The 7,328-nt window shown below is 41.5% G+C and overlaps 1 protein-coding gene across 1 annotated transcript in view; it reads right to left on the minus strand.

Moving 5' to 3' along the window:
• Xpnpep3 (X-prolyl aminopeptidase 3, mitochondrial) overlaps nt 1-4,351 on the minus strand; it is a 23,303-nt gene extending 18,952 nt beyond the window's left edge. Inside the window, exons 1-2 of the mRNA XM_013024782.1 lie at nt 4,324-4,351; nt 655-1,062 (exon numbers count right to left, since the gene is read on the minus strand). Of these exons, the coding sequence (XP_012880236.1) occupies nt 655-1,062; nt 4,324-4,351 (436 nt within the window). The remainder of the gene's footprint in view (nt 1-654; nt 1,063-4,323) is intronic.
• Between the last annotated feature and the right edge of the window lie 2,977 nt (nt 4,352-7,328).

The raw sequence follows: 7,328 nt of genomic DNA on the forward strand, positions 1-7,328 counted from the left end.
GTCCCTCAGCTCTTCAGCTCAAGGCTAGTGCTCTACCACTTGAGCCACAGCGCCACTTCCGGCTTTTTTCTTTTTGCTTATGTGGTGCTGAGGAATCGAATCCAGGCCCTCAGGCATGCAAGGCAAGTGCTCTACCACTGAGCCACCTTCCCAGCCCATACTTCTGTCTTTTTTTTTTTTTTGTAGTTTAGTAGAGATAAGTGTCTCAGACATTCCTGCTGGGGCTTGCTTCCAACATGGATCCTCAGATTGCCTCCTGAGTAGCTAAGAGTACAGGTACGATCACCAGCACCTGGCATGAGTAAACTTTGGACAATGTCATCCCTTCCTTCAATATCCCCCAGTTTCAAGCTAGAATGGTTAACTTGTCTCTGTGAATGAAAAATTTAGTGAAGATTTAGCAATTGTATAGGTAAAATGTTTGAAGTAGCTCAGTTTTCTAGGAAAGACAGCTCTCTGTCACAGCTTAATATGGGCATACAAGATCATCAGTTTATGCTAATCTCACTACACATGGGAAATAAGATTTCCCAGGTTTTTATTTCACCACAAATAACAAACTGCTATGATTATTTTAGGAAATCAAAAGCTATCCAGGCAATTAAGGTCTAAATCCCAAGTTCGCCTAAGCTTTGACTTGCTCCCATGTGTTACCTTTCAGTTTTGGCAGTAGGTGTTGAAATTCTTCTCGTGTGTAAGCTTCGTCCACTCCAGTTAGGGCTATTGTTCCATCTGTGCCAGATCGTGGACCATCCCAAAGTTCTCGACTGGGGTCTCTCCCAGGAACAAAAAGCATGGCCTTATGGCATGGTAACTGCTTGCCAGGGAGGCTCTGAAGGACCAGAATGCTATCAGGCTCTTGGAATCCGCACAAGTACAGGAAGTTGTTGTCTTGGTGGAAAGTGTAGGGGATATCATTGCTCATGTAGTATGTAGGGCTGGAAAGCACAACCACTGTGTGGTCTGTTCCACTCTGTCCTTGGGTTTCCTTATGGATCAGAGACATTAGTTTGTGTCTTCGAAGTGCATATTCCACTTGAGATAGTCCTGGTGTTACTTCCCCTAGGAATGACAAAAAATAATGCTCTGTATATGTAGAATGCCCAAGTGTTTAAGATAGCTTAATACTAGATGGAGATACCCAAGGTCAGTTCAACAATATAGTAGATATCTTCACTGCACATGGGCAATTAAGAAGCTGACCCAGGGCTGGGAAGTTGGCTCAGTGGTAGAGTGCTTGCCTTGCATGCATGAGGCCCTGGGTTCAATTCCTCAGCACCACATAAGCAAAAAAGAAAAAAGGTGGAAATGGCGCTGTGGCTCAAGTGGTAGAGTGCTAGCCTTGAGCTGAAGAGCTGAGGAACAGTGCCCAGGCCCACAGTTCAGGCCCCACGACCAGACCCCCCCAAAAATAAAAATAAAACCCAAGCATTTGCTAAGTATTGCTAAGCATTGTGCTTGTGTGCATGCGCGCGCTCTCTCTCTGTATGTATATGTATATTTCTACTTTTTTTTTTGGTGCCAGTCCTGGGGCTTGAACTCAAGGCCTGGATGCTGTCCCTGACCTTTTTAGCTCAAGGCTAATGCTCTATCTGCCACCTGAGCCACAGCTCTACTTTTGGCTTTTTGGTGGTTAATTGAAAATAACCAGTCTCATAAACTTTCCTGCTTAGGCTGGCTTTGAACTCATCCTAAGATCTCAGCTTCCTGAGTATCTAGGATTACAGGTGTGAGCCACCAGTGACCAGCTAAGTATATGGTTCTTTTTTTTTTTTTTGGTTGGTCGTGGGGCTTAAACTCTGGGCTTGGGTGCAGTCCCTCAGCTCTTCAGCTCAAGGCGAATGCTCTACCACTTAAGCCACAGCCCCACTTCCAGTTTTCAAGTGGTTTATTGGAGATATGAGTCTCACGGACTTTCCTGCTTGGGCTGGCTTTGAACCGGGATCCTCAGATCTCAGCCTCCTGAGTAGCTAGGATTACAGGCGTGAGCCACAGGCGCCCAGCAAGTATGTGGTTCTTATGGAGTTACCAGCCCATAGGGAATCTTCTGAAAGCCATGGCTTCATTCTGCAATGATTTTTTGCATTCCTCAATAAACATATTAATGTCTATTTAACTTTTGTGACATGTAAAATTTATACTTTTACTGATGAAGTTGGCAAGAAATCAATGTGTAAATGAGAACCTTATGGGCCAGTCTAAACTAGGCAAAGAAGCAGGGCTGAGAGACAGTTCTTGTCACATCTTTCTTTTGAGAAAGAGATGGCTATGAGTTTCCTAGAATTCTTGGGTAGAATATTAGACTTTGTACCAGAGCCAAACAGCTTGATTCTGAAAACCATTCATGTTTAAAACTGCCACTGTTACCTAATATCAGAAATTTACCTAAGCAGTAAATACTTCTGAAAGGCAAAGAAGACCCTTCTTTCTTTCCTTTTTTTTTCTTTTTTTTTAGTTGGTCATGGGGCTTGAACTCTGGGCTTGGGTGCTGTCCCTGCGCTCTTCAGCTCAAGGCTAGCGCTCTACCGCTTGAGCCACAGTGCCACTTCCAGTTTTCTAGTGGTTTATTGGAGATAAGAGTCTCACAGACTTTCCTGCCTGGGCTGGCTTTGAACCGCGTGATCCTCAGATCTCAGCCTCCTGCCACTGGTGCCTGGCCTGACCTTTCTTATCTTTTTATTTTCTCCTAAGATTTGTTTAGTTAGCTACATTTATGAAATAAACATTTAAAAACCATAACAAGGGGCTGGGAAGGTATATCAATGGTAACATGCTTGCCTTGCATGTATGAGGCCCTGGGTTTAATTCCTCAGTACCACATAAGCAGAAAAAAAGCTGGAAGTGGCACTGTGGCTCAAGTAGTAGAGCGCTAGCCTTGAGCTGAAGAGCTGAGGGACAGCGTCCAGACCCAGAGTTCAGCCCCCACTACCAACAAAGAAACAAAAAACCAACAAACAAAACTGGGAGCTGGTGGCTCATGCATATAATCCTAGCTAATGAAATCTGAGGATCACAGTTCGAAGACAGCCTGGGCAGAAAAGTCTCCATGAGACTCTTGTCTCCAATTAATGTATCCTGAAGCTCACTTAATAGTACACTAGCCTTGTGTACAGAGAGGACCAGGGATAGCACCTAGGCCCTGAGTTCAAGTCCCACAACTGAAAAAACAAAACAAAAAACCCCCAACTTAGTGGTAGAGTGTGTGCTTAGCAGTGTGAGGCACTAGGTTAAATATTCAGCATCAGAAAAAAAAATTAGAACAAATATCTGTTTTCATTAGCTTTGAAGTAATTTCTGTTTTTTGGTTTTTTTTTTTTGGTCCAGTTGTGGGGCCTGAACTCTGGGCCTGGCCGCTGTCCCTCAGCTCTTCAGCTCAAGGCTAGCGCTCTACCACTTGAGCCACAGCGCCACTTCTGGCTTTTTTCTTTTTGCTTATGTGGTGCTGAGGAATCGAACCCAGGGCCTCAGGCATGCAAGGCACGCGTTCTACCACTGAGTCATCTTCCCAGCCCTGAAGTAATTTCTGAAAAAAGCTGAAATTACTTGGAAATCAAATCAGGGATAGAAAACTATCTTTTATATTCTTTATATAATCAAATCTCATATGAATGATTAAGAAATATAAAGTTTCATAATTATCAACATGGAGTTATCATTAACTAAATAATGCTTCCAAGCTTTCAAATTCTTAAAGTAATAAACTAACTCTCTGGAAAAATATCAAATTATCCAGGAAAAAGGTATTCTTTTCATTTGAAGGAGGGGGAGGGGAGAAAAGTGTAATAAAGCAATGAACTTTCAACTTCAGAAGCGAAGTTGGCAGTTATAGTGGCCTTTGATCATAGAAATTTTAACTTAAGAGTCAATCTGGCTCAGGTTTATTCTGCTAAAACTTATCGCAATAGACATTCTGGCACTCTGTCAACTTGTAAAGTATGAAGAAATAAAGACAGTATTTCATTATGTGGAACCAATTAAGGATGGAAGGGCTATTCTAATAAGTGTATTTAACCAAAGTCTTGCTGGCATAAGCTGGACTCTGGGAACAGAAAAGTCTCAGTCATTTTTCAGACTGTTTAGGCAATAAGGAAAGCTCTTTCAGGTCATTTGGAATTGGACTTCTCAACAGAGCAAAAAGAATGTTCTTCATAATTTGTCAGCCAAGCAGGAAATCCAGAGAGGAAAATGGAGTAAGACTAACAATGAATGGAAACATGTAGGTTTTTGCTACAACCTAGGTATGTATTTTATTTTCTGAAATTAAATTAGGATTTCAAAGTGATCTGATTCTGAAAATTCTGCTTAATATATAGTACTTTTTACCTTCCACATGCCAGGCATGGCGACACATGATTGCAATCCCAGCACTACGGAGCGCTGAGGCAGGAGGTTCACAAGCTCGTAGCCAGCCAGAGCTGAGTAGCTCATGAACTGATCTATTATTATTCAAGTGGCAAATGAGGAGAAAGTAAACTCTATTGTTTCTTTTTCCTTTATAATGTGAAACTTGACCCTTCTGAAAAACCTGAAATGACTAAATAATTTTAAAAATATCTAAAACTAGACTTTTATTGTATATATAGAAAACAAGACAGATAGAAAAGGAAGTATGGTTGTAAATGCCTGTAAAATCTTAGCATTCTGGAAGCTAAAGAAGGATCTTGAGTTTGAGGCAAGCCCTACATAGCAAAAATCCCATCTTAGCAAGGGAAGAAGGAAGGAGGGAAGGAGAGAGAAAGGAAGGATGGAAGGAAAGAAAGAAGGAGAGGGAGGAAGGAAGAAAGAAAGGAAGGAAGGAAGGAGAGGTGGGTGAATACTGTATAATTCACATATAGTATATGACAGGCAAAATGATGTAGAAACTTAAAGAATGGCTGCCTATGGAGGTGGGGACTAACTTAGAAAGAGTGTGAGGGAAATTCCTGGTAAATATTCTGTGTTTTGATTGAGGTTTAGGTCATGCTGGTGTATATCTTTATCATAACACATGCAATTATAGATCTGTGCATGTAAATTACTGCATGCAAATTTTACTTTAAAAAAACCTGTATTTTTTAAAAAAGTATACTACTAGGCCTGGGAATTTGGCTTAGTAGTAGAGTGCTTGCTTAGCATGCATGAAGTCCTGCCTGGGTTCGATTCCTCAGTAACATATAAACAGAAGAAGCCTAAGTGGCACTGTGGCTCAAGTGGCAGAGCACTAGCCTTGAGTAAAAGAAGCTCAAGGACACTCCCTTGCCCTGATTTCAAGCCCCGGGATTGGCTAAATAAAAGCCAAATATGAAATCTTATTTTTTTCTTGGTTGGTCATGGGCTTGAACTCAGAGTGTGGGCACTGTCCCTAAACTCTTTTGTTCACGGCTAGCCCTCTACCACTTTGAACCACAGCTCTACTTCCGGTTTTTGAGCAGTTTTGTTTTTGTCAGTTGTGGGACTTGAACTCAGGGCCTAGGCGCTGTCCCTGAGCCTCTCTGTGTTCAAGGCTAGCACTCTACCAAGTGAGCCACAGTACACAATAACTGGAGATATGAGTCTCATGGGGCCTTTTCTGCCCAGGCTGGCTTTGAACCATGATTCTCAGATTTTAGTCTCTAAGTAGCTAGGATTACAATCATGAGCCACTAGCACCCAGCTCAAATACAAAATCTTTTGGAACAAACAAATAATAGATGACATAATTTTATGCTCCAAACAAACTGACTTCAGCTGTATAAAAGAGCTCCTTTTTCTTTTCTTTTTTCTTTTTGCCAGTCCTAGGGCTTGAACTCAGGGCCTAGGTGTTGTCTCTGAGCTTCTGTGCTCAAGGCTAGCACTCTACCATTTGAGCCACAGTGCTACTTCTAGCTTTTCCTGTTTATGTGGTACTAAGGAATTGAGCCCAGGGCTACATGCATTCTAGGCAAGCACTCTACCACTAAGCCACATTCCCGGCTTTTTTTTTTTTTTTTGCTTATGTGGTGCTAAGGAATCGAACCCAGGGCCTCATGCATGCAAAGAGCTTCTTTAAAAAAAAAATGTATGTATATATATTTCATTTAAAAAACTTATTCTCCATCCCACAATCATTTCAATACTACACGATTTAACTTTTTTTCTTTCTAATTTGGTGCCTGTGCTTTCTTGTTCAAGGCTATCACTCTGACACTTGAGCCACAGTTCTACTTCTGGGTTTTTTGGTTATTAATTGAGATAAGAGTCTTGTGGACTTTCCTGCCTGGGCTGGCTTCAAACCTTGATCCTCAAATCATAGCCTCCTGAATAGCCAAGAGCCATGAGTGCCAGGTTAAGATTTAACTCTTTAGATAGTGAAAGGCATGGTTAATACTTTGGATATTTTTTTCTTGCAACGTTCACGTACTGATTACAAATTATTGTACAACTACTTGATGGCAGTAAATTTTTTTTTTTTTCCCCCAGTCGAGGGGCTTGAACTCTGAGCTTGGGCGCTGTCCCTGTTACCGCTTGAGCCACAGCGCCACTTCCGGTTTTCTAGTGGCTTATTGGAGAGAAGAGTCTTACACACTTTCCTGCCCGGGCTGGCTTTGAACCGAGATCCTCAGCCACTGGTGCCCGGCTAAGTAAAAATTTTTTTTTCTGTTTTCAGGACTAAAAAGTAGGAGTTGGAGGTGTGGCTCAGTTAGTAGAGTACTAGCCAATAAACAAAAGCATCAGGTACTAAGGTTGAATACCATTTGAATCTTGGTTGCAAACCAAAAAAGAAAAACAAGGAAAAGTACATATTGGTAATTGTATAAAAATCTACAATGACATATATAAATAAAATAAAATTCTAGGGCTGGGATGGTGGCTTAGTGGTAGAGTATTACCTTGCATGTATGAGGCCCTGGGTTTGATTCCTCAGCACATCAGCAGAAAAAGCTGAAAGTGGTGCTGTGGCTCAAGTGGTAGAGTGCTAGCCTTGAGCTGAAGAGCTGAGGGACAGCACCCAGGCCTGGCGTTCAGGCTCCAAGATTGACAGAAAAAAAAAAGAAAAAGAAAAAGAGAAATAGATAGGATTTTCTTCCCAGTCCTTCCTAATTCTTTTCACCTTTCCCAATGCCTAAAATTCCACATCTAGATGAGCATAATCAGGGCGGGCACTCCCTTTCACCCATACTCAAAATCAATCTCTCTCTCTCTCTCTCTCTCACACACACACACACACACACACACACACATTTATATTCTTTAAGAAATAGAGCTAACAGGAACATAATGAATAAACAAAAGTAAAAATATAGCAGCCATTATGTTAATATTACTGAGTTCAAGGCCTAGAAAATGCAGCTCACCACATAAAAGTATTTTCACAACAAGAAATCAATAAT

The sequence above is a fragment of the Dipodomys ordii genome, unplaced genomic scaffold (assembly GCF_000151885.1).
Source record: "Dipodomys ordii isolate 6190 unplaced genomic scaffold, Dord_2.0 Scaffold79, whole genome shotgun sequence".
In the NCBI taxonomy this organism is placed as follows: Eukaryota; Metazoa; Chordata; class Mammalia; order Rodentia; family Heteromyidae; genus Dipodomys; species Dipodomys ordii.